This window comes from Zootermopsis nevadensis, unplaced genomic scaffold (assembly GCF_977971745.1).
Source record: "Zootermopsis nevadensis isolate Lab colony 2312 unplaced genomic scaffold, Znev_1.0 Znev_ptg000018l, whole genome shotgun sequence".
Taxonomy (NCBI): Eukaryota; Metazoa; Arthropoda; class Insecta; order Blattodea; family Termopsidae; genus Zootermopsis; species Zootermopsis nevadensis.
Window position 1 is genome coordinate 4,142,541 of NW_028259150.1, and position 25,914 is coordinate 4,168,454.

At 38.1% G+C, this 25,914-nt stretch overlaps 1 protein-coding gene across 6 annotated transcripts in view; it reads left to right on the forward strand.

Moving 5' to 3' along the window:
* The window catches only part of LOC110826492 (castor zinc finger transcription factor), a 270,044-nt gene that overhangs the window by 170,144 nt on the left and 73,986 nt on the right, over positions 1 to 25,914 (forward strand). For all 6 annotated transcript variants that reach the window (XM_022057194.2, XM_022057197.2, XM_087351137.1 and 3 more), the window contains one exon: positions 15,375 to 15,727. In XM_022057194.2, coding sequence (XP_021912886.1) covers positions 15,375 to 15,727 — 353 coding nt within the window. The remainder of the gene's footprint in view (positions 1 to 15,374; positions 15,728 to 25,914) is intronic.

Consider the following 25,914-nt stretch of genomic DNA (forward strand, 5'->3'; position numbering starts at 1 on the left):
GACATATTGTGTCCCAGTTTTCCTCAGTCTTCAGTCGAGCCTGTGTGAGACACGATAGAAGTGGACCTGACAGTCAGAATTATTCCACGTTCTCCTGGGAACTAATAAAGAAAATGTGTACACAACACGGATAAAGAATTGCTTACTGTACTGCCCCACAAGGCACAGTTGTATTGGTAAGATTAACATAGTTGCTAAGTATGCAGTTTATTGACCTTTTTCACAGAGGAAAATTTCAGCAACGACTGATTCCACAGATCGAATATTCCATATCAACAGAATCGCAGATCGTCTGTTGTGAAGTTTCTTTATGATTTCCCGTGGTTTTTTTTTTTTTTTTTTTAGCAAACAGCGAGTCGTTACCTACGCGAGAATTTTGGAATATTTCGATTCATGAAGTACCCAGTTCGTATCTAGGCAGGTTTTCCGGCTGTTCTCCAGGTGAATTATGGGGTAGAACTTCGAAATACCCTTTAAATTTTGATTCCTTAAACTCATAATTTTTGTTTTAACAAAACTGGAGGCCATGATTGCCGGTATTTGAAGAAGTGGAAAAAAGTCGTAAATATTAGGAATCGTGATAAAGCAAAAGAAGTGATATTGTCACAACTGAGTTCAGTATGTGAGTTGAAAGAGATCAGCCCCTGATCCAGAATTCTGGAAAGCATTAGCGTTTCCTGTTATCTGGATTGGACGTCGAAGTGATGTCACGTTTATTGCCTCACGAACATGAGACTAGGAATTATTCTTTGCTTGAAGATGGAAATATTCTTTGAAGGGAAGTTCTGCTTTGATAATAACTATGTTTCGGCCTCAAATGTGAGGCCGGAACCTTTCTGCAAGTCTTGGAGAAGGATGCTGTTTATATTAGTTATGTTTGTCTCATAAAATTAGCTGACAAGCCTTTTGCAGTTTAAGGTGTAACTTAAAATTCATTGCTTTCAATTGAAATAACGGTATTTAGTATCTGTAATAATATCTATCATCAGAGCAATCCGCTGTCATATCGGAGGCAGCAAGTAATCTCTGAATCGTCGGTGAACTTCTATCATACTACACGCGCAACAATCCAGAGGACGGCCATCTTTGTGTAGGATTTGAAGTTTTCACGGCGGTGAATTTTAAGATGGCTGTCTTCTGGGTTGTTGCGCCGTGTAGTCTGGTAGAAGTTTACCGACGTTTCAGAGGTCCTTGTTGCCTGCATATCGAGGGCGACTCATCGCCCTGATGATGGGGGCAACAATCCAGAAGACCCATCTTTGTACTGGACGTAAACTCTATCCCCACGTGTAAGGAAGTGTTTGATTCTTTGTAAGTTTGATATAGTGAGAATATATTTTACATAAATCCGAGATTAATCAGCTCTTGTGCTAAAGTTTAATTGCGATTTTGAAGTTACTAGTACTTCATTCGCGCCTATCAGTAGACTTGACGGGATCATTCTGTGAGGCAAAGGAGAATTACGTGGGTGAGATGTTTCCTTTTTGTTTTCAAATTAGGATATGTACCCTTGTAATACGTCTTTATAATCATACAAATACTACAACACGAATAGAAATTACGTTTTCCACATTCCCTAGCCAACATCCCCAAATTTTCATTCTTGTGAATGTGAGAATTTCAATCACAATTTCATGCCAACTTTATTCTTGTGGTATATAAAACAATATTGCTTAATGTATCACTAAAAGTGGTTTTTGATTCCTTCTTGATTATTATTATATCAAGCTGGGTATTACGATATATGTAAGAAGCGACTACACCGATCATGTTATTGGACAAACTGGGAGAAACCACGAAACGTCTCTATCCGGCCAAGGTTTCTCCAAAATATGAAGCATTGCTAACGACCATTTCACCACGAAGGGCTCTTTTCACGTGCGTTCGCAGAAGTGTCTGACGGTCGTTGTCCCTAGGACGTGTCATGAAGACAAAATGTTTCTTAACAAGGCCTGCAAGTAGTGGACGGAACTTGGTTTTTATTTGATGAAAATTGAATTAGGCTGTCAGTATACGGAGTCCGTCGTGTGGAATACTGATTCATACTGTAAAATTTTGGAATAACATTTTATTCGATACATGAACTTTAATAAGCCACAATAACAAATGTAATCTATATACGTTATCACTCGCAATGACTACATTAACCTAAGGATAGAGAAACACGCTGGATCCTAAGGACATTGTGGTTGATCATGTTCAAGTAATTCTTCTGACTTTATTCTGGATATCGAAATCCGTTAAGGATTATTCAGATACTAATGTTCAGCGCAGAGCAAACTTCTTGTATGAAGTGTTATATTCTTATTGGAAAGTATACTTGCCACTTAATTTTTTTTTCATAGTTGATTCAAAGCGGTTGTTTCCAACTCTCTTAATTTTCTTGAACTTTCATAGTCGGCGGTCACCATATTCCCACATTAAATTTCCTTCAGTACGCTCGAAGTGAGCATACATATAAAAGTTATTGCCGATCTAGAATCTACTTCAGAAGAAAATAACTTGACCGCAAATGGACTGTCATCCTTGCAATAGCATGAGAAATGTTCATCAGCCAGAGTAGAAGCCATATATTTTAACAGAAAACTAGTCATATTTCACTGTTCCATTTAAATGTTGCATGGTATGGCTAGAAGAGGCGAGATTTGAAAATTTGTTTGCAGCAAGCATTCAATGATATCACACATCTTAATGCCCAGGAAACAAATAAATTAGTCCCGAAAGAAACTAAAAACAAGAGAGATACAGTCAGACATGTAATATGGTCCACAAATGAAATTCCTGTAACGTAATAAAAAAGGGGAAGGAAGAAGTCGGTAGACGGGTGAATAGTGGGTAATAGAATGATAACATTTTCGGGCTACAACAGACTCTTCCTCTGTTCGCTCAGAATTAATAAAGCAACACCAGAAGATAAATAATATGGAGAATTAAAAAAAGCTCTTAGTTGTGTAGTGTTTACTTGTGACGACACATCTCCCCATATCTCGTATAAATCTCTTGCGTCCTGTGATCACATTAAGTATTTGCTCTACATTATACAGAAGTGCGTTTATTGGTTTCATATGAAATGTGAAACTTTGTAAATGGACACTAGCATATCACTCGAGTATCGATATTTCTCTCCCGGAATCACGAATTACTTGTGTCATGGTAGTCATCGCCCTGATGATGAATGCAGCAAGGTCATCTGAAACGTCGGTAAATTTCTATCAGACTACACTGCGCAACAAGAGCGATTTTCTGATTTTAGTCTGATTTGGGTTTCTTTTAAAATAGGGGCTATATTATTCTAAAAATACCAGCCAAAATTAAATTAGCATCACAGCTCTTTATATCGACCCCAGTATCAAATTTAATCGACTTTCGTTCAGTAGTTATCGAGATGATGCATGAGGATAGACGAACGAACACATCTCACATGCGTTTAATTATTCCACTTGTGAAGGTGACGTATAAATTTTGGAGATGTGCGTTCTGCACATTGTCACGCTCTTCGGTCCACGACTTCTGGAAGTTTCTTTTCAGGTCTGTAGAATTTGTTACCCTGTGCGTACCTCAAGCACACGCAGCGCTTCCTTGGGAGAACGTCATATTTTCGTCCATCCTTTGTCTCATTTACCGAATTTCTTTGCATTGCTTCGAACTTGGCCGTTAAAATTGTTTCTGTTTGGTGGATGGCATGGGTATTACAGTTTAACCCCTTTCACATCAAAGATGTTCCCTGGTTGAGTTCCTCATCTTTTTCTCTCAGAAAGAAGGGTTTGTAGACCGCAGATTGAGTTGCTCCATATCACGTTACGGTGATAAATCGAGCGTACGTGAAACTGAAAAGAGAGCTTTATTGTATCCTTTATTTCCCCCAAAACAACCGTGGAAGATATTTTCCCAAGCATAAAAATTCGGAACGTTAGAGGACTAGGTGTGTTTTTGTAGGTAAAAGAACCCGACAGGGTGCTTGGATGAGTAAGTTGTAGATTGTATTATTTCCCTATGTAATAGTGGGTTCGGTTTCATTATAGGGGTGGCTGAGAAGGCTGTAAAAGAGTTAATATGTGGCAACCCCTTATTTACCTATTCTTTAGCCACCCTTCTAACAGGGTGATCCACTGACTCATTTAGCATTGTGAACCAAACTACCGTGAAAAGAGAAGGTTGCAGTCGTTTCAACTTTTTTTTTCCAATTTTTTTTGGCAAAACCTGTTCTATCAAATTTTTTCCTAGTTTTGGGAATTCATCGGTAGTTATGAGGTGTAGCTGGTGTTCTTTTGTGCCAATACTTTTGTTTGTGGGGTGTAATATGAATTGTGTCTGCGAAGGGGGATATTTCACGAGCGTTTTGTTAGATTAAATGTAAAAAAGGAACCCCTCTTTTGCCTTGAAAAGTATGATTCTGCGGAAATTGGAGATACCTATCATGGAAATACGATATCAGTTGTGTGTGAAAGGACGAAGCAGGTATCATGCCCAGAATTACCAGATAAAAGGAGAAAAGGGCAAAGGTGACCTTTGGTCTTATTGTTCGTGAACGGTGGGCTACGCGGAAGGTTCCGAATGTCATCGGCTTCAAAGGAGTGGCATATAGGGTGACACTGAAGTTAAACTACTATATCGCGATTGAAATATCGTATGTTGTGACGCAATTGGAAAACTGGTAAGTCCAGTCAAATACGGAGTAAAATTTCCTTTGCAACAGTCCGCATGTATCGTTTCACACGCTTTAGAAATTTGATATTTTATTTTCACATGTGATACTCTCTGTGTTTGTTGACCAATTGTAAGTCTTTCACTCATTTCTTCAGTCAAATTCTGTTACTACAGTTTTTTTAAATTGTCACCGTGCCCATTGACAAAACGAAATAACCATCTATGTCACTAACTACAAAACATTTCTTGAGCAGTTACCAGTTCTTCAGCTGGTCAAGAAATTCCCTTTATTTACTGAACACGGGGGGATCACCACCATGTTTACAAAACCCGCCATTATATCCTATCCTGAGCTAGAACAGTCCACTTTATATCTTCATGAAAATAAAGTACGAAGTTAAATAATCAAAGTGTCACAAAGGAAATACGGAAATTCGTGAACAGTGAGACTGTCATGATGCGAATATTTAAGAAATATTTTCGTTGTAAACGAAAGCAGTCATTTTAACAGATTCTGATTGTAAATGTAACAGAATGCGAAGTAGTTGAACGTTAATTAAGATACAGGTCATGTAAATTGTCATTGTCTCGGTTAGAGCACCATTGTGACAGTAGAACCCGAAACTTCAGCACGGCTGTTCCGTAAGCTGTCGCCCTGAGACACATCTTAATGTATCCTCATCTCGATCATCCAAGTCGCCTTCTTCCATAAGATTTCACTGTCAGAATCCATAACTTTTCTTACCTCGTCCATACATCTGTTTGAAACAATATTTTTTTCAATTAATTTAATACTGAATAAAAAGAACACAGACCTGTGACCTCGTGTTGCATGATGACTTCAGTTTGATATCTTTGCAGTGGTGGATTTTATATATGTAATAGGCTAATATATGAACTTCAAGGTTTTGTGACACTTGCAGAACAAAGTCCGTAGTGTGTTAATGCAGCCGTGTCTAATTTTAACCCATTTGCCAACCAACTGTCCGATAGTTTAAGTCATTTACTGAATTTAATTCTCTGTGCAAAAGACTGTGTCCAACTTCTTCTTCTTCTTCTTCTTCTTCTTCTTCTGTAGCACTGTGTCCAACACCGGGTTTCTAAAGGTAACTATTTCTAATGGCGCTACATAGTTACACAAACATTATTCTTAAAACTAGAAACCTACCATTCCGTTCTCTGGCCCCACTTATAGTTTTGTTCTTCCATTTATTTAACAATTTAGTAAAAAATGCAAACATTTAAAGTCTAATTATTTGGCCGGTTTAGGCTACATCAGAAGTTTCCACAAATCAGTAATATTCCTTTTCAAATAATTTGAATATTTTCAATACCGGGACTGTGCCAGAAAAATCTGATCCTGATTTCTCAAAACCTGCTGCTGTAATCTTACAGGAATGCTATTGCAGACATAATCCCTGTAGTGCCATATTACATAATGTTACGCGTTTCAGAACGTATGTTATATTCAAATCAAAGAAGCAGCGTACAAGTTAAATTTCAGGTTCTCACGGCAGTGAGTCGGAAGATGGCTGCCTTCTGGGTTATTGCGCCGTGTAGTCTGGTAAAGAAGATGGATTTGTCACCCTGATGACGGAGGCAGTAAGCACCTCTGAAATGTCCGTCAATGTTTATAAGACTACACGGTGCAGACTCCAGAAGGCAGTCGTCTTCAAAGAATGTTCTAATATGTCGCTGCACTTAAAGGAAAAAGATAAATTTCAGATGTCAAGAATTTACAAAAATACGGTGTAATGAAACGATTTCATGCGTTTTAGGATTTTGCCAACTTCTGACCTACGAGATTTAAGAAAAGGTTAAGTAGGGTCTCGTATTTCAACATTGTGAAATTATGTCACTTATGCGTGTTCTGTCTCTCTCTGTCACTTCACAAAGAATAGAAATAAAATTGCTTTTTATACGCACCGGAGAAGGACAGGGAAGACGTAACCCTCCCTTAGTTCTTTGCTGAGCCTCCGTTTAAGAACGCTCCATAGAGTTGCCATAAAAAGTAGAATGTGTGACCCTATCGAAGTCCCCTGCTTTATTCGCCCTGTGACCTCTGTTCACTTCTTTCTCCATATCCCCCTAGAAAAGCAAAGCGTATAGACCGAGGGCACGATGTTAATCGTGTGGCTGCTTTTGTATCGTCATGCGCCACAGACTTCTTCCCCCGTCTGGGGGTTAAGTTCGCCAGATGCACGACTTTCATCCAGTCCTTGCAGACAGACGGTCTTCGACTCACAAGAACAGAACTCCTAACCTAATTTCTGCTCGCAGCCATTGCCTTCTGCCATTAGGTTTGATTCTTATGTTGTTATCGACTTTACATTTTCCGTGCTATCAACGAGGTAACTAGTTTAGAAATACCAGCTACTTCTGTTTTTATGTTAACGTATTTTGTGTGCCATAGTACCAATGAAAATAATTTCTCCAGTCTTATGGCACTTATAACAAATGTTTTTCGATTTTCAGCAAAGGAAATATGTTGAAAATTTTCGGATCGGTCCGAATTAACTAGATGATATTTAGACTTTTAATTCCCTCTCTCAAATAGAAGGAAAAGCTTTAAAAAAATAGATTTCTGACAACCTGGCGACATTTTGGTAATGTTTGTGGATTCTCCCATCTCAGACCGTTGTCTTTGGTATTTGGTTTCGTCAAAAATGTGGTAATTGCGTAGATGTTAATTAATTTAGCCGTGGCGTGTGGTTAGATGCTTAGTACTCTGTGTACTTGAACAGCATCTGTAAAGTAAAATAAGTAAGACATTATTCTGTAACCCGCTGGAACATTTAGTCTTGAAGGGGGAACATACTGGTCGCAGTCACTCCAAAAAATATTATCGTCTAAATATGTAATCAGAATAGCTACTTTATAACTAAGCGACCTCGAGACAAAGCTAGCAGTTCTGAAACTTTCCACTAAGTGTAATTTAATACAAATTGATTTTTTTTTTTTGCGTCCTTATGTAAGAGTATCGCTGTTGGAGTGTTTTGTTTCAAGCCCCCAGGTCGTTTGAAGCTTGGTGTATTATTACTAACTTATTATACGTTTTGATACAGATACAATTCTCTCATGTCAAATCCGATTTCTTACTTCAATTGATAGTTGCTATGCATATTAATTTCTTTGGATTAGAAATTCTCCGTTTCTTTTATGTGAGACAGTTGTAGATAGCGCATGAAGAAAATACATTTGTACTATAACCGGGGGTGGGGGGTGGGGTGGAGGATAAGCTTCGAATTGGCATATTGAGGCTATATAAGGGAAATATAAAATCCTTTTACTCTGCTGTTTTAATACGTGTGGTACTAACTGGGTATTGCTTAAAACGTTGACAGTCACTCAACAGATCTCAAAATTATCCGCCTTTTATGGAGGCTGGAAGTTCATTAGATGGACCTGACTCAAAAACATTTGATCCATTTCACGCCTTATTTATCGAAGGTCCATTTCAACCAGCCATTATCATCCCAACTGCACCCAGGCTTCACATATGGTCTCTTGCTTTCAGGATTTCTGATTAAAACTTTGTATCATACTTCTTGTTTTAATCCCTCTAATTTATGTCATATATGAAGATGCTATCGGTATAAAATTTTCTCCACCCTGCTGTCAACTTCCTGTCTCGTGTAATGAAATATTCTAGACACCGCAATTTAAGTGTCCTCTTGAGTAAGATTCAAGGCGATTGGATTTTGCTGGCCGAGGACAGGAACCGGTGGAGGACTTCGGTTAATTCGGTTATGAACCTTCGCGTTCCCTAAGTCATCTGTTGAGTTAGTCAGTCAGTCAGTCAGTCAGTATGTCTCTTGTGTAAGAAAACAGTTTTCCATGGAGTTTTTATCCTAGTTGAAATACGAAGACAGGCCTTCATACGGGAAGGGAGTGATAATCTGAACTTTTAACAATACTTTGGCTTTCTCTACCCTTTTTGTGGAAATAACATCGAAACAAGGCTAAAAATAAATCCACAATTACAGATAATAAGATAAAATTCGTCAAACGTAGGCATGTAAGCAGAAAAATAAGAAACCATCGCAGTTTGGATGAAATGAAGACAGAATTTGCATTGGCATTGACGGTCTGTGGGAGAAAAACTGATTTGCAGCGTTGACAAAATGCCGATAGACTCCCGAATTAGACCTATTGGCGAAATATAGGCCGAGTGGAATAACGGCCCTCTTCTTGACCGTTTGATGAAGATTCCGATTCGTTTCCATAAAAAGGTTAAGTTTCAAATATAGGCATACTCTTCGGTAAGATAAATCTAAATAACAACAGTGGTCTCAGTTCGAAGAAAAGACGCTGTAGACTTGACTTGAATGAGGTGAAGATTATGATGAATGGATAGGGATTTAAAAATAGCCCGTCGTAGTTCATTTCAAGTTCTGCCTCGGCATTCGCGGGCAGAACGAATAAGAAACCAAACGAGTGAAGATTAACAATAGATAAGGATTTGGAAGGATCCTGTTGTGGCCAATTTCAGTGTTAGTTGAGTGTCCCGGCACTCACAGTGGGAGGTGAAGAGAGCCACGTAATTACGTTAGTTGGGTTGGTGTGGCGGTAGGGCTTCGGGAGGTACACGGTTCGAATCTAATCGACTATCCTCGCGGTGTTTCGTGTTTTCCTGTCTCTCTAGCTAAATGCAGATTTAGTACCTTGAAGTGCGCTGCGGTCACCTACTTCCTAACCCCTCCATATTCATCTTTCGTGACCATCTCATCCAACGCAATGAGACTTGTGCATTTAGAGTAGCGTCTCTGAAATAACCAAAGAATCGAAGGTAAGTGGTATGCTATAACTAGTAATTTTTCGCTTTGCACGCTGCCTTGCGAAGTAAATAATGAACCTGTTAATCTATCAAGGAATTTTCTGTGTTTACGGAAGCCGAAAGTTCATCACCGTTTCACAAAAGCCCTGTTAAAATGTAGCCGTAATTACACAGAAGAGCGGAGACTTCAGGGCTCCATTAATTGTAGAATTACACTTCATCGATGAAGCAGTCATTATGGGTGCAAATTCCTCTACCTGTATGCACTGAATCTAACGTCGTGTGGGCATAATAATGCCCCCACCCCACCCCACCCCATTAACTATGACTTGATTATAGTTGGGTAAAATGACGTCGTAATGGTTCTGTATGGCAATATGTGGTATGTACCGATGTAAAATGGCTGCGGAAAGGTGGGGAGAGATTGTGTCGATTGAACTTGGAAGTTCAGGTCAGTGTCCTTTCTCTCTCTCTCTCTCTCTCTCTCTCTCTCTCTCTCTCTCTCTCTCTCTCGTCTCACTCTTTCTTTTTCTCTGTCCATTCATTCATCTCCCAGGTTCTACTACAAGCCATAACACCTTAACCAGAACTGTTATGCAAAAATGACGTATGTCTGTTATCAGCAGAAATGTTAAAAGAATCGAATGTGGTGCCGTTAGAAGAACCGGGAAATATTGTGAACAGGAGTTGGTGTTCCTGGCACGTTTCAGACTGCCCAAGCTCTGGGTTCGCGTCTGGAAACTCGCACTTTGCCTGAATTCATGCCCCATTCTCCTGTCTAGATAAGGACTGCGATGGGCCAGTTCCCCACCCGAACAGTTCAAAAAAGGGAAGGACCAGAGGATGTAAGGGGCAAGGGTAAAAATCAATTCGACCGTCGGCGGGTTTATTTATTGTTATTTCTGTTATGATATAAAGTCAAAAGAATTGCTATTACGAACAGTTATGCATTTATTATTTATTTACATTACATTATGGTATTTGGGATTGCACGCACTTTCTGATTACTCTATACAAACTATAGATATTACGAAATGTACCGATTGAGTAGTTAGCACACCTGATTCACATTCAAGAGTTCCCAGCTTCGAGACCCTATAGCGTCATCATGGACTACAAATTGAAACTTTTTTAATGACGTAGGTTTCAACGACTACGTTCTTGCAAGAACTTCGTGTGTAGCTTAGGTTACAGGGTTTATCCCAGTCCCTACAACCCGCCTGTCGCTTATCAGAGCTAACAGCTGCCTGTGAATTAGAACCACCAGCATAATTTTTGTAGATTGCTAGAGTGGGGTGGAGTGAAGTGTCAGTATTAACAAAATTAGCTTTTTAGTTGTTGTTTACGCGTGCGTTACATTAACACACACTCATCGACCCTGTTGAGTGTTGTCATCATTGACTGAATTTAATTTTTCCTCATGTGGGTCCTTCATTGAAACTTGGCGATAAAATTAGAATACTGGTGACATCGGTCAATTAAAATGCAAATTATAAAGTTTCAGTGTCGACTATATCACCTTAGTGATATGTCTATGTAATTACAATTATGCAACGAATAAAATAAATTTTAAGAATTACATACATTCCCCATTACTTCGTGTGTCTTCAGCTTGCGCAGTTGTTATGGGCATGGTTTTTATTTTTAGGAACACACTCTGTTTTAGCGTCACTTCGCCGAATAAACGCGTTTGTTTTCTTGAAATAGGCCAGGAAATTTCATCTTTCTTAGTCCCGGGAATTCCGGTTGCTGGCCAAAAAACAGAGGAAGCTTCTACTGATGTTTGTACTCTCTCAGACTCCACTGGCATACAGACGGTTCAGAACGCAACTTTCTCCAGAGAGACAGAAGGTATTTTGAATTCAGCCGTATGGGAAAGCAATGTTTTATGGAGCTATTGCTTAACACCTTAACGATTATTAGCGAAAAACCTTAAATTAATATAAAACCCCATAATAATCCACAAACAAAAGATCAACATTTCTGACTCAACATTGGTTGGCTTCTGAACCGTCCATACGTTAAACCTCCTAACTCCTTAACATTAAACTTGTTGTATGATCTTCGGAATAATTTTTGGTGAGAGGGAATGTATCCGTAGGTCTAATATTTAATTCATACTTTCATGTTCTCTCTACGTGGTAGGTCTTTTGTTGTGTTTTTGTTTTATTACAATGTACGTGCGTTTTATAAGACAGATTGAGCGAAGGAAAAATTATTTGCATTGAGCCTCACGGCATTCTTAACATTGAAGACACGGAAAAGAAGTATCTTACCATGTAAAATTTCAGGTTTTCACAGCGGTAAGTATGAAGATTTCTGTCTTCTGGGTTGTTACGCTGTGTAGTCATCGCCCTGATGGCGGAGACAATATGACCTTTGAAACGTTGGTAAACTTCGACCATACTACACAGCGCAACAACCCAGAAGACAGAAACCTTCAAGTATCTTACCATGTACGTATTTTCACGGCTTTGTCCAGGAGCAAAACTAGCTTGTAAATTTGGTTTACGTGTATGTCCACACCGGTCTGGCCAAGCTCCCGTGATTATAACTTTAAAATACAGAGGGATACTAATACCTGCACATGCTGATTTTTTATTCCAGTAAATTAGGTGTTTCTGTCAGTTTCCGTAATTCGTGATAATTTTAGCGTCTTTCAATTTTATAAATAACTTTTTAAAGTCCAGAAGTGTGTTGCTGGCATATCCAAATGATACACTCGTTTAGAATTGTGCATTCATATTTTACCTTTTATTCGAAACATTTTACTAGCCGGGGTGTAATACTTATAGCGGTCCTATAAAACTTTGAATATAAAAAGGGCATAAAGATGTAATAAATATGTAGAAGTAATAAAACTTTATTTAAAAACGTGTGCCGTATTTCAAGGTCTGAAGTGGATATGTCTCTTTTACAGCCTGATTAGGTGTACGTGCAACATGTTTTTAAGGATCCTTGGATTTTGTTGAAACGTGCACGAATATTACAGTCGCGCCGTAATGAGGTCCTGCAAAGTTACCTAATGCTTTCTGTAAGATGGCTGCGTTGTTACCTGGGACGACTTCTTGCTATTAAGGATGGGATTCTATTTCACATGCGTGGAATTTCTGATCTACAAAGTGGCACTGGGGCTAACCACGATTTCTCTTGACACTTCTTATTCCAGCGACGACTGATATCATAATTTCTACGCAAAAACATATATCGCGGACAGGTCAAAATTCTAGTCCATTATTGTTGTAGGGGAGGATGACTCGCGCTCACCAGAACCCACCACAGTTAGGCCCGTTTGCCTAATTGTAAACGTATAGGCATATCTGTAGACATTTAACTTCTGTTTTAAAAGTGTATATCCAGCTTGGAACTTTCAGACATAATCCCAAATTTTCACATCGTTGCCCTGTCCTAAATCCAAATTAAAATTGATGGTTCATAAAATATTGAATGAATGCCGATATTATATATTTTAATATATCTGTTAATATCCACAAACAAATTTCATACACCTATTTGAACTCCTACAGAAAGCGCGTTGTGAATTAAAGAAAACTGAAATTTACTTCATAAAAGCAATAGAAAGTAGCATAACTCATGTGTCGTTATAGACATTTTGAGCTGTTATTAGTTACCAGTATATTTAGATTTTTGAGCGGTGTTTTTGTTCAAATTTGTTACAAAAATGTTTTGTTACCCGCGTTGCATCGAATTAGTTTATGGTGTCTCACAGTTTTATTTTATTATGGTATTTGTAGCTGTTACATGTGTCACTCTTGCGAAGAGGCAGTTAAAACTGCGCACTGAACAGGTTGTGTGCCCCCCCCCCCCCCCCCCAGCAGAAATCACAAACTCTTGGGATTCCCTTTGCGCTGTTCTGTGTCTGATGTTTCTTTTACGAAACATTAAAACAGTTTCGTGTCTAGAAAATACAAGCTTACTTCTTGGGAATGCGTGTCCCTAACAAAGTGCATTCCAACAAATTATTGACTTTGACTTGGTACCACCTTTAAAACAGACATTTTAGAGGAGCTGATAATCGCTCAGCTGGCCAAGAAAGTTTTCGACTTTTACGCATTCCGTATTTCGTTGCTGTGTTCACAAGATTCCGCCATTGGTCTCCGTCTTGAGATGAATCCAGTCCCACCCTCTCTCCTAGTTTCTTTAACCCCTTAAAGCCTAGTGGTAAATATTTGTCTCATCTGCTGGACAAATTGTAAGTGTTCATTGTTATGTTCCGTATGGTTTTTGGTGTAAACTATAATTATTTCAGAAAACAGCGTTAACGAACCGATCTTCGAAATGAGAACTGTTCGTTTTCCTTGCGGTACGGACTGAATCATTAAATAATAGCAGAGTGCCCGCAGTGCTATTGTGCCCATCTAGGCGACTGTGGCGACAAGGGTGGAAATGGCGACCTGGATTATCATGGATGTGTATATATATATATATATATATATACATATATATACATATATATATATATATATATATACATATATATATATATACATATATATATATATACATATATATATATGCCTAAATAATTTTTGTGGTTCATGCCTTTAAAACACGTGTTAGATTAACTGTTCCGTATGGCGTGTCAGTCGTGCCTCGATATTTTCACTTCAACGCCTTCGTACGATATTTGAAATTTGTATGTTTTTTTCAGTGAGTTGTTCAATTCTGTTTTGTTTTGTTATCGGGCTGTCCTGCTGTTTGGTTTTTGCTTTCACGATATTTTCCATTGTATTTCTTACATCAGACTGCCTCGATGTTAAGCTGACAAATACATTTGTAAATTCATCAAAACTCAAAGGAAATATCTTAAAGAATAAGTTGTGAGGGTGTGGAATGAATGAATTTCTTTGGTTATCATAGGGATCAACGGTATTCTCTTGTGAAAATGGTAGTGAACTCTTTGGTTTTATAATACACTGGGAATTTCGTAACTTGCTGAGCGACTGTTAGGTTATCAAGAAGAGGTTAGTTAAATATATGCAGATGGTCCGATTAAACTTCTACCCAGACATCGAATTTGAAAATGTCGGAGCTTTGGAAGGTGTTGGCTGTTAATCCTGTGCTGAATTCTTTACTGCCAGAATGCTTTGTGCTTATGAGTGGGAGGAAGTCCTATAACTGTCAGAGATTATCTTTCTCGCAACTCACTCGCCACCTGGTTACCTACTGCGCACGCGCAGTTGTCGTAAACGGATGTTGTTATTATTGAGTGATTGTCGTATTTTGTGTATTTGCATTTTATCCCCACAGGCCTTTGTCAGTATCTACCAACGTAACCTTCAACTTCCAACCAACATATTATTAAACAACTTTGGTTTTTCATTCCCATAATTTTACGAGGGGCTGTACGTGTTTATACAATTGCAAACTCCCCGTTAGTTTCTTTCATCGAATTTGTCACATGTCGTATTGCCAGGCGTTTCGTTTTTTCGGAATGTTCTCTTATTCGCTCGGCGTCTGTTGGGTGCGTAATTATTCCACTTGTGAGTGGCAATAAATCATTTAGGATTGCTACTATAACGCTCCTTGTTTGAAATCTGTTTTGGTCGGTAGACTGTATCAGCTCCTAATAACAGGAAAGAAAGGAACAAAGGAAGAGATAAAGGGAGAAAGGGGGAAGTCATAGGTCGGAATACAATTTCAAAAACTTATTATATTTGTGATATTCTGTTCAGATGATATTACTAATTCTCAAAATAAAAGACAAGTATTTATCTTACCCACACCCATAATTCCAGAGTTCACATTTTTTTATTTCCAGCAGGTCTTATTATATCAGTGTGATTGTAATCAGAGACAGCAAAGATTTCAATAGTGACAGCTTCTTTTCTCATATTCGAGGAAGTAAAGAAATTTTATGAAGAAACGTATGTGATAACTAAACCAAGTTCAACTTGAATTTGTATGTCTTTACTATTTTCTTTTTCAGGTAAAATTCTGGAGACGTTATCACCGAAACATCATCCATCTTCACACCATCGTCTGAATCCTCTCAGTCTAACTGTTCGACCACCTCCAAGTCCACCCTCACAACCTCCTACACCGCCAAGAACTCCGCTATCACCCCCACATCATAAGTCCAGCAACAGCCCTCTACCCCCACATCACTCCCAGCAGCAGCAGATGTCTGCTTCTGCGCAGTCGTCAAGGTCACCACAGATGGCACAACAGTCGCATAACCAACATGGCGAACACCAAGCAGCTGCTGTGTACGAAAGTCTTCGTCACAAAATGGCAAAGCTTGCTGGATTAAATACGGATTCAATTATCGGAAATACCAGGGTAAGAAATAATAATTGATTTTATACGTTGACAGCTAGAAGTTGTGAAAACGCTTCTGTCAGCTTTGTACTATCTGTCTGCTTGCCCGCATGTATCAACTTGGTAATGGCTAAATACATTTTCATGAAGCGTGATATTGGTGAATTGTACTTGATATTTATTATTAAAAAGACTGAATCGAAAACCCAGCTCGTGAATTTCTTAAATGAAAGGCATGGATCTACTGCACGTTTCTGCTAGTAGCCTGATTGAATTCCGGACACTAATTGACCTACTGACGTGAAAGTGTCTGAACAGCATGACATTGGAAATCATTCAAATCTGTTTGTTAACGAAGTACCATGAACCATGCCAACATAACAGCACGAATATTATGTCTGGAACAATATTAATGCTATTCAGTGCAGGGTTCTGAATTTTGAATGATGGTTGTTGCTCGGATATTACTACAATAGTTTTCAGGAAATTGTAAAATGACGGCGTGACAACTGCACGAAAGTTTGGCGTTGTAAGTAGATTACTTATTTTTAATTAATTTAATTATATGTCGGCGTGTAGGCCCAACATTAGCACCGTGCTTTGTTGTATAGCCTAAGCATTTGCGGTTAGTATGGCAGAATCAAACTCTTCCTACCCACAAGTCAAAGCCATTTTACGTTAGAAACAAAACAAACGGAATTTGTAGATGGTGAATGTAATCGGGTACGATTCATTGCCAGCGTCCAAACATGAACACAGATTTTGTTCATGTATTTACATCCAAATATTACTTAATATTTGCGTACATAATTTAAACTTTGTTCATGTTGTCCTGTTACTGAGGTTTTCCAAAGCCTTCTAAGTACGTGTAGACCCCTACTACCTTATTAGGGAAGGTTATCGAAGTAAATGAAAGCTACAGTGACTGATCAGCGTTCTACGAGTCCTTATACATTTAGAACTCTTTAGAATTTATAAATGGCAGAGTATATTCGTTAGAATTGATATTAAAATTTAGTTGCGATGTTTGGTACATTGTGGTATAATTCGAAATGGGGACTCTCAGAAACTAGTGAATATCGCCTTATTAGGTGATTTTATATTCCAGCGTAGTTAGTTTACGATTTCTGTTCTAAATTATTGTTTCCCTCTCTCATACTCGCGTTTATAATAGACACTGTAACGTAATACCATGTGAATAATAGTAAATTATTCAAATTTACCATGTAATATAAATCACGCTGAGCAAAGTTATATTTTAAGATGTAATATGAACACACACAGTAGTGTTTCTTCCTCTCGTTTCTTGCTTTTTGTTCTTTTTATTGTGTGTGCTTTTCACTAGGAAAAAGTGTGGTCCTGTTTTACAGATGTTGCGTACATTGTTCAGAAGAATGGGTTTGAAGTGGAGTGGAGTGAAGCAAAATTTGCTTGTTTCGAAAAACATGCTTTAATTTAATTATTAATTTATTTCATGATAGTTTCGGTTTCACTGTGTGTATCACAATATATACTGAAAGTCTCGATCTTTATCGCAAGGGTTATTAGTATTCTTATAATTCCTCGAAATATCTATGTAGGTAAATGGAGTTTATCAGTTTCCCATGTGAAAGTCCGTTTTTCTTTAACTCTCGTAATGTGCGTTTGTTCCCAATAAAAATGTACTGTGGGTTACATATATCTTGCCTTCGAACTCCTACATTTATTTTCGTAAATTCAAAGTAAAACAAACATGCGTGGGGTGTTTATATTGAATGACTTAAAGCTTTAAAAATGCTGATAATTGTCACTGGGTAGGCTTACGGTATAGAAAATTACGTAGGTAGATTAATCACTTTACATTGTCTTGAGTTACTATTCTTTCCTGGTTGATTATTTTAGACCTACTTTTGCTAGCGAAACGATGGCCATAAATAAAAATTTTGCAATCAGTCTACTTCCTCAGAGTAAGGAATCAAGCCTCTTGCCTTGGAGGCGCCCGGGTGGAGATTTATGGATGTCAAAGTGGCAATGGGACAAGTTTTCGGTTCTGCCCTGTCAACATCTTTCAGCCGCTGCTCTATATTCACCCATGTATTGCCGGAGGGATGCTCAGTTACCCCGTTAGACACATAATTCCCCTGAGACGTGGTCTCATCCTATTACAACAACAACAAATAAAATATCCTGAATGTTTTCATTTCTAACTGTAGACGCAGGCAGCGACGACAAAGTAGCACAAAGGTCAGTCAGTGGTTCTGCACTTCTGACGAATAGCAGGAACACTTGCAGTTAACTCGCGGCAGTGTATAATGGCTATAGTAGTATAAATGTTTCCATGTTTGTGTATCCCCATATTTATATACCAGTATTGTAGGTTGAATTTCATTCTGTTTCCTGGTCAGTTAGTTACTTTGCCGCGGACAGAAACCTACCTCACTGCCTTATTAAATTGCACCTGTGTAGTAAATGAGACAATGAGCAGATGTATGAGTTCGTGTTCTGGCAGGGAATGCAATTTTTGCTCAGGGAACTGAATGGCGGAAAACCATAGAATGTTGAAAGTTAAATTAACATGAAGTTTCCCCTTTGTTACAGGGTTGTATATTTAATTATGTTAATAATGCTAATAGTAATGGAAATCTAACGATTAATTTAATTCGACTTGTGCGTTATGATAGACCAAGGAGTCCCGTAATAAAATGTCTGTGACTCAAGTTTGTTTACGACCTGGTAGGTTTCCATTCGCTAGATACATGAAGATGACCAACCATAACGGTGGAAGAAAGCCACTTTATACAGAAAGTTGTTACCTTCTGTGTACCCCATCAGGTCATCATCATCATCATCGTCACCACCACCATCATTATCATCATCTGGATTGATACGATGCACCGACTTGTGGCCGAAGCGCCTAGGGACTCACCCAACTCTCTTCAAAAATAAAAACGATACCCCGCGGTTCATCAGTGTGACTATGGGTACTAATACAGGATTAATTTTTGTAGTATATGAGAAGTAACTCGGCTGGACCCTAACGCAGGGCTTGTATTGTGCTTGTTTAAGATAATTTGGGTGACTTCGCGTTTGGTCCCTTTTTCTAAATGAATTCTGAATCCAGTTTTCCCGGTCTTCCAGAAGTACAAGGACCACGCAGTGTCCTTTGCGTGTCAGTTAGTTATATCACAGTTCATATAATTTTGCGTTTTTACCACCAAAGTTAAGGCCAATCGAACTGCCTGATGTTGCATGTCGTCGTTCAGTATCGGATTCCGAAATATGACGAATTCCGCATGTCGACTGAAGTTCTGCCGTCCTCCACTTCAAAAATTTGTTACTGAGCTTTTTAACGAAGAGTGTCGAATATATTTAGTATTTTTGATGTTCAATACGATTCCGACTGTCCCAGTGTAGAGCTTAGCACTTCTGCTCAGTATTCTGCAGGTCAGGGGTTCGAGTCTCTGTGCGTTACCCGCTGTCTCCTGCTGCAAAGTGATTTCGCCACAAAATAAGACACTGCTTTCTCCATCCCCACTCGATTCATCATTTTGGCCCAAACTGTTCGGCGCGTTAGACCTATAACCAATGCAATTGATAAAATGTCCACAAACATATCAAGAAGCAATGTGGTACAATAAGTCGATCGTGTAAGAGAAAATATCCCTTAATAAACATCATTTCTGTTGTTTCAGTGCGGGAGACGTCTTTTGCCCTATATAACTGTAAACATTCAGCTAGTATTATCCGTACGCTTAAAGATATCGACTGATAAGCTCTAAGTTATGTGCACTAAGATTTTTTTCCTTCTAAAGACTTTTCGGAATATATAATATTTACATCCATTCCTGGACACATTAACAGTTTTAACTCTTTCCATGCTACAAACGAAATAACGTAATGAAGCAACAGGCCCGTCTGGTTTCAGTTCTCGTCTGTTAAACGTAAGTATCTGTGGCATTTGTGTGTATTTTCTTTAAACTAGGACATAGCACGTAAAAGATAAAGTGAAAAGAGTGTGTCGGCCCCAGTATGAATAGTGAAGGATCCCAATTTGCTTAACAAATCGAAACGGTTGTTTTCATGGTTTGTGCATTTCACTGCACCAAATTTAGTTAATCAGAGATGGTTAGCTCAGCATTTAATTCTCAATTTTATTCTGGAGCTACTTGCTTCAGTCTCACTCGGGACACATTAATTTTGCATGGTTTTCGCCATTCCTTACAGGCGAATGTCTTGGTGTGACCTTGAAATAGATAACTGCCTTCCTCTTCAGGTACGTCATTATCTCATGGGGTCCTTCATGAAACATGCAGTTGGTACAGCGTAGCTGAAAAGCCTACGATCGTGTAGTGCTTTGAGAACTATTTCTTTCAGCATCGTTGAACATTTCCTCTAGTCCATAGCACCTTCCAAATGCGTTATTTGAAATCCTTGTACTAATTAGTATCAGCCTTCATGTTAACTTGTTTCTACAAATGCTGCCACAGAATTAGTCACTTCCCACGTGCCACTTTATTCTGAGTCACAAAATATTTAGCTTTGTTTCCTTAAATACTCGGCATATTAACAGATGTTTGGAATGCAAGTTGTAGGTCTTAATGAGTTCTATATTTTATGTCATGTAAAATTTTTATAACCATTTTATCAGCTTATTGCGAATAACGTACTCAGGGTACTGTCTAAAAGGAAGGACAGATGGTGATAGTCACTGTTCTTACTTATTGTAAATCTCCGTGGTACACAGAAACCTTTCGAGACATATTATACATAACACAATTGTTTATTCATTCCCATGAGAATATCATTTTACGAGGACACGCCGTATAACGGAATTGATCGATTTACATAATATTTTTTACACATTGTATGTAAATTAGGGGCGGGCTGTTCTTGGGCTCCCAACATTTTCCTATCGTTTTGTTCTCAACTTTACAAAACTAAAGTTATGCCATGTTTTAGTAATGAATGTTGTTTTTGTCATCTTGGATAAGACTGAAAAACAAGTTGTGTGAATTTAAACACAGGAAATATTCAAAGCAGAGGCAGTGGGTTGAGGTCGTGAGAGTAGAAATTGGAGGACTAGAAGTGTTATTTATGGTGGTCTCTGTATCAAACCCTTGCAATGAAGCAAAATAATGGCCACATTGTTGATGAATTGCATTCAGGAAGTTTAGACTTTGATCGGTAAAGTAAACCACGGAAGTTTTGTCAGAGAAAAATGGCTTCTTGCTTAGCAGTAGTCTTCATTTACTTTCTTAAAGCTCTTTTGTCAAACAAGATAAGTAGCACTGCTTTTGAACATACGGTACAGATTTTTACTGTAAAACACGAAATTCCCTGGTTTTGCAGAACCCTAAAGTTTATCGCTGTTTAAGGAGCGCCATTCGAACACATCCTGAATCAGTCCACACGTTCCCACACTATTTCTTGTAACATCCATCTACTGCTAGGTTTCGGAAGTGGTCTCTTTCCCTGAGGCCTTCTGATCACAATTGTATTGCGATCGGAACACCTGGCCTCCAAGTAGCTGGATTACAGGAGTACGCCACAACTCCCAGCCCCGTCTGTCTTATCGTTCTAGATTTAATTATCGTAATAATGCTAGGGGAAGAATACAAAATGCCGAGGTCTGCGGGTTTTTTTTACTTTCACGTTTTGTCCAGATATTGTCCTCGGCTCTGAAGCACTGTCTGTTATTTCGTACAGAGAGGAAAAAGAATGACCAAGTTTCACACCCATATAAAACAACATAAATTTTAGCAGCATACACACGTAGTGTCATTAATATATTATCTATCGCGATAACGTATTATTACAAGCGTGACCAGAATACTATACAACTGAATCTTAAGAAAGGCGTTTTAGGTATCAGTTAATGTTAGAGATGTTGCACCTTCTATCTAGTCTGGTGTACACTGGCCAGCTTTTTAGAATAAATTCGACTCCGAGGTGGGACATATATTGTTTAAGAAAGTACATATTTTGGACACCCCTGTTAGAAACTTAGATATGTTCACATTCGATTTTGTTTGATATTTGAGGAGTGGACAGTCAAAATAGAACTTGTTCACGCTCACTAGATTTACTGGAGGAGATGGAGTACAAGAGAAAGATCACCGGCTCGTTTAGCCGTACTTTATTTGTTGCTGCTATAAAGGACAGACAGCAAGCAGGTGTGGATGGCCGAGTGGTCCCGTCCCAGCAGCTGTATTTACCACATCCTCTTCTACCTAATTTTTTAAACGTTTTACTTACAAAAACGTTTCCCAAATAATATACGAAAAATTTAGTACGGCAGCTTACATAATTATGTAATTTTATGGTGCATTTTAGGAGTGGGTAAGATATTTCTTACTCATGTGTACACGGTGTTTAACTATGTAATGGTAAAGAAGTATGTCTTCTGATACAAACAGTTGCTATTTTAAAATTTGTTGAGTAGTGCTAATTCGGATGATAAGAAACGTCAGAAGGAGAGATGCAACTTGTAATGCTGCTGTATCGGTAACATTCTATATTAGCATACTGGAGTTCGTACCTCGGCCGGCTTACCAGTCGTACTGACAAGTGCCTGTAATTTTCCTTATTATTTCGGGCGAATGTAGGAATATTGTTTGTAATTAGATTACATCCGCCTCATGCCTTGTCATTTCATTCAATTCTTTGAAGCTGAAGCTCGTCCAAACAATATTTATAATACTTAAGCCTTTTGCACCAAGGAAACACATCACATGTCCATTACGAAGATCAAGTGATTAATGTTATTTTGGGAATTAATCGCTGTTTACTCTGAGAACCATACTAAACTTATAAATACACTATGGACAAAATGCAGAATTATTGATTGCTGAAGTAGGTGATACTTATATTTATTTTTACCTCTGAGCTTTAAAGGGTTCATCTTCATTATAACCAGTTTCCTGGACAAAATTCGAACTGATTTCTTGTCAGATGCAAGGAAAATGAAAAACCATGGAAGAAAGAAATAACGGATGAAAGGAAGGAAACAGACCAATGAAGCAAGAACGGAAAAAAGAGACGAGGGAGGAAAGTATAGGCATTGTTTGGGAACCATTGCCCAGGGTTAATTTTTATCTTTCTGAAATTGGTGTATTTGTTCTTGTGTGTAGTGTACAGGTAGTCTAACTTCGGCTTGTTAGCGATACTGGCAGTCAATGAATTGTAATGATACAAGTCCCAGTATCAAGGTTCACCTGCTCTCTGGTTTAAATAAGCACCACGACGATCGAGAGCTTACTTCCTGTACTAAAACAGGGTGTGACAAATAAGCTTAAATATATATTTTCTCTATTATCTAAAAGTCAGGAGGAGTTGAATGTTTTTTGGTCTATTTCCAGGAGCGTCTAACGTAAAACAGCCCAATAAATTTATTGCACTTGACATTTCAGCTATTGTATTTTCCGTCTTGAGATAAAAAGAAAGGTTTGGTTTCTGTACCACAGTCAAGTTACTTATCATGCTTGAATCTTGAACAGTGCACTCAATTAAACGGTCGCCAGTTGTGAATTTATGGTTATTAATTTATTAGAACCAAACGACAAGGATCAAGTATTCCTCACGTGGCCATGTAATTCTCTAATTGAAAACAGGAAAAATAAAACTACGTTTGAATGTGTAATCTTCCAACAGAAAAGTCCGATCTATAAAGATATCAATAAAACTATATATGCGTTTATTTCATCGTAATACTTTGAACAGTAAAAATTTTCGACTCTGAATTCTTCTTTGCTGCTAACGTACAAGGCAGGAAAAACTAATATACCTTAGACCACATTTATAAAAATATCTTCTTAATCAATTCGTAACTTGCACTTGTATTCTCTTAGCAATAAATAAATAAAAAAAAATTCATCAGACGAATAGTGAATAATAAATTAAATTCTAGGCTTTAAAATAATTTCTGTGCATTCGGTTTTTTAGTCAAATCTTACAAGATGCCATGTGTTGGAAGTCGCGGTGCCACTAAAATTTCCGAAGTTAAATTTGTTCGTATGTAATTTGCATCCATATGTCTTCTAAATTTCATATTCTGGCGACGTGTACCATACAAAGTGAATTCATAGTTTTACGTAAAAATATAAAACAGAAGGATCAGATTGTGAAGGGAGTACATATTTTATCGGCCCATGATCTGAATTGCCCCATTTTGCTTCGTAACGGCAATTTCTGTCCTGTTCAGGTGGCTAGCGTTTTGAGGCTGAACTGAAAGAGATGCTGCTAACAGCCACGCATTATGAAGATTTGAAGTCTTGATTCGCACGAGGACATTTTTAAGTCAAGGACCAAGACAGAATTCAATCTGCCCGTAATTAAAAGCAGACATGAATCACTCTTGTTCTCACATGTTTACTCGCGGATTACAGTTCTTTTTTGTTCCCGAAATGAGAGCATGCATGTACTATTTAAATTTAAGTATAATAGCAAGTATTCCCATTTTTGGAAGATTGTTTTGTGTTGTAAGAAGAGAACAAATTAGAAGGAATAGCGTAAAAAGAGAAATAACAACGAAAAGGAATAAAAAGAACAATATGTAATTTCTGTTGGTTCGGAGTAAAACTTGTACCACACATGCAAGGCGGTCATTAGGAAGGCTAACTGTGCTGGGACGTGTTTTTATTCACACAAGTATGAGCTTAATTTTAATTTTAAAACTGCCATAGGGACTTTCCGGATGGTACACTCCGTTGATGTTAGCAGTAGGCATCTGGCTTCGAATTCAAGAAACTATTTTGCTGTAGTGTGGCTTCAACTGAAGAGGCAGTCAGCAGTTTCTTAAACACAAGAGTGGTGAGGTTTAGCTAAGTTTTGATTGTGGCCTATGCACGTGTTCCAAACGCGTCCTTTCATGCGAAGTTGCTGTTATGCCTGGCCTATCTGACGATAAGAACAAGACGACCAGTCTTATTGCATCGGAGTTGCAACGTGTATCGGGATAATGCAAGCGCACGGTCACTCACACCTTGAATCAGGCCTCTCCGGTGTTATTTATTGTCTGCCGCATTTGATAGATTTGCCCTTACAAGAAGAGATTTCAGGACACAACTTTAACAATAGATACGTTATTCCTTTCACGCAAACTGACACTGTCGTATTTCTTAAAGATAGAAGTTTAATTTCTAACTTTCTGGATTTATTGTCCGAACACGTCCAGAAACAATTATTCGTTTTTACTTGTAAGTATTTTTTTTCACACTTTTAACAAAACAACATTGGACATTTGTAGCAAAACAAACGTGTGACAGGAATAAAACAAATACCTCGTATGAGTTTTTATGGGAAATGTGTGTCTATATAAAAATAGTTAACAAGTATATTACTGTGAAAACGTCAGTTGATGCAGAAACCCCATAGCTACAAGCGTACCAAATTTCATGACTATAGGTATGTAGTTTAGAAAAAATGTATTATACCATGACACAATTAACATTGTGAAGACAGGATTTACTTCTCCATTTAATCTAGACGTTTTCACGCATGTTTAGTGCTGTTTCTGATCGCCCTTTTATAACTTTATCTCACCTTTTTATGACCGTGAAATAAAATTTAATGGATTATCTGGAGAATTTTTCGCCGAAAAAGAAATAATCGTGAGATAAAATATTGATACTGTCGGCAAGGTCTGTAACTTTCATCTGGAACATACTTCATGCAGTTTTCTGACTATACCTTGACAAGAGCTGCCTTTCCAGAAGGGAAGTGTTTGTGGGACAGTATATAAAGGCTGGGGTACGCCAGGTCAAGTTGATGTCTGGTAAGAGTAAGGTACCCCTAAGGGAGAGGGTCGGTCGACAAATAATTTTAGAAGGTGGTACACGAATTTTGTTTTCATGGAAGAGATTCTTCAGTAGCAGCGAGCAGAACCAAGCTAGTTCCTGAGTGTCTGTACAAATGCTAGTCAGGCTGTAGTACATTTAGAAATGACATAAATAGACTTGCTTATCGCTCACCATACATAATCATGTTCCAAACTCATTGGATAGTTCATAATGTTTGAAATTGTGTAGCGTCATTAAATAACCTGTAAATTAATCATCAGCACCCTCACAAAAAGCTTTCCATTGCAGCATTTCCGTAAGACCTGAGAAAATACCCGCAGATTGAATTTTTTTTTTACGATCTCACGAAGTTCACGTCTGACAGTTGGGAATGTTGTTAAATGAAAGTATCGTGCAGTAATATGTTTGGTAACTTGTTTGTATTCTTTAAGC